Below are 1,506 nucleotides of genomic sequence, written 5' to 3'. Positions count from 1 at the left end.
AGTGGAGGCTGTTCCTCCGGGTCCTGAGCTCGGGACTGGTCCTCTTGGCCCTGCTGGGTGCTCCCAAGGGAAGACAACAGTGGCAGATAATGTGGCTTCTCTCTGGTTCCAGGAGCCAAAGGAAATGTCAGTTGCTTCTGGGATGGAACATGACCTCCTTTGAGGCAGGGAGCATGACGCCAGTGCGCTCAAACTACCATCGCAACCAACCCCGTCTGCTCCCTGGGAAAGAGACAACTCTGAGGACAGCCTTGTGGGGTGGAAAGATCCCAGTCTTTGAAATAATGCAGACGTGGGTTTGAATCCTGATGTGGCCACTTATTAGCCCTGTGATCTTGGCCAACTCACTCCAATATTCCGAGCCTGAGTGCCCTCATCTGTAATGATAATAATTCTTGTTTACACCTACCTCACTTACCAGTGATTAAGATGCATGACAAAGCCATAGCCCAAGAAGCAGAACAGGACAAAGCAAACGGAAGAAAGCCGGAAATCCTGAAGCAGATCTAGGAATATAGGAGAGCCTCATATGCGAGGGAAGTTAACACCAAGTATCTGTGGACAAAGGATGGAATATTTAGTAAATGCTGCTGGGGTGACTGGCTTCTATCTGGACAAAAATAAAGTCATATGTATGCGTGTCTTCAGTTATCTTTGGTTGATTAAGACCTAAATGTGAAAGGGAAAACTGAAAACAAATAAAAGGACATTTTAGGGACCTGTCTGAGCAGAAGGCGCCATCACGGGAGTCGATATCCACCACAAGGAGGACCAAAACTCTCGCTGCACGGAACCCAGGAGCCAGGACATCTACAGAAGCTGTTCGCAGAGATGCACGGTTTCTGGCCCGGAGGAAACAACTCCACCTTCAACCAGTTTGTGCTAAAGAGGTTGTGCATGAGTCGCACCGCCTCGCCGCCTCTGTCTCTGTCCTGGATGATCCGGAAGATGAAGTTCGCCGGCCGGAAAAACAAACAGCTGTGGTTGCGGGGCTATAAAGGAGGCTGGGCGTGTCCGGAGGCGCCCACGCTGAAGGTCTGCGCCGCGCGGGGGCAGCCGCGCCGGAGCCGCACCCCCGGAGTGAGGATGGGGAGCGGCGCCGTCCTCACAGCCGCACGCCGGCGCCGCGCTCCCCCGGGGTGCGGCCCGTCCCGCTCTCTGGTCCTCGCAAGGGCCGAGAGGTGCACAGGCCTTTGGGCAAGGCCTGGGAACCCGCACAGCCGGGAGTTCAAGAACGCCCGCCCGGAGGCCAACGCGCCAGCCAAGGCTACAGAAACTAACCCGAGAGCCTGCCTTGTTATGAACCCCAGAGCTGGGGAGAAAACAAACACTAACAAAAGGAATATGAGCGTCATTTTAACCTCAGGGAAGGTAAGGATTTCTTTTTTTTTTTTTTTTTTTGCGGTACGCGGGCCTCTCACTGTTGTGGCCTCTCCCATTGCGGAGCACAGGCTCCGGACGCGCAGGCCCAGCGGCCATGGCTCACGGGCCCAGCCGCTCCGCGGC

The 1,506-nt window shown here is 55.0% G+C and overlaps 1 protein-coding gene across 1 annotated transcript; it reads left to right on the top strand.

Annotated features, from left to right (window-relative positions):
• Nucleotides 1–831: 831 nt before the first annotated feature.
• On the top strand, nt 832–1,280 carry LOC132522597 (large ribosomal subunit protein eL18-like). Its single transcript, XM_060153186.1, has 2 exons — nt 832–1,080; nt 1,173–1,280. The coding sequence occupies exons 1-2, from the start codon at nt 832–834 to the stop codon at nt 1,278–1,280; spliced, it is 357 nt and encodes a 118-aa protein (XP_060009169.1).
• Nucleotides 1,281–1,506: the final 226 nt, after the last annotated feature.

Source organism: Lagenorhynchus albirostris, chromosome 7 (genome assembly GCF_949774975.1).
Source record: "Lagenorhynchus albirostris chromosome 7, mLagAlb1.1, whole genome shotgun sequence".
Classification (NCBI taxonomy): Eukaryota; Metazoa; Chordata; class Mammalia; order Artiodactyla; family Delphinidae; genus Lagenorhynchus; species Lagenorhynchus albirostris.
The sequence above is the reverse complement of the archived record's forward strand: the minus strand, read 5'-3'. Positions and strand labels throughout refer to the sequence as shown.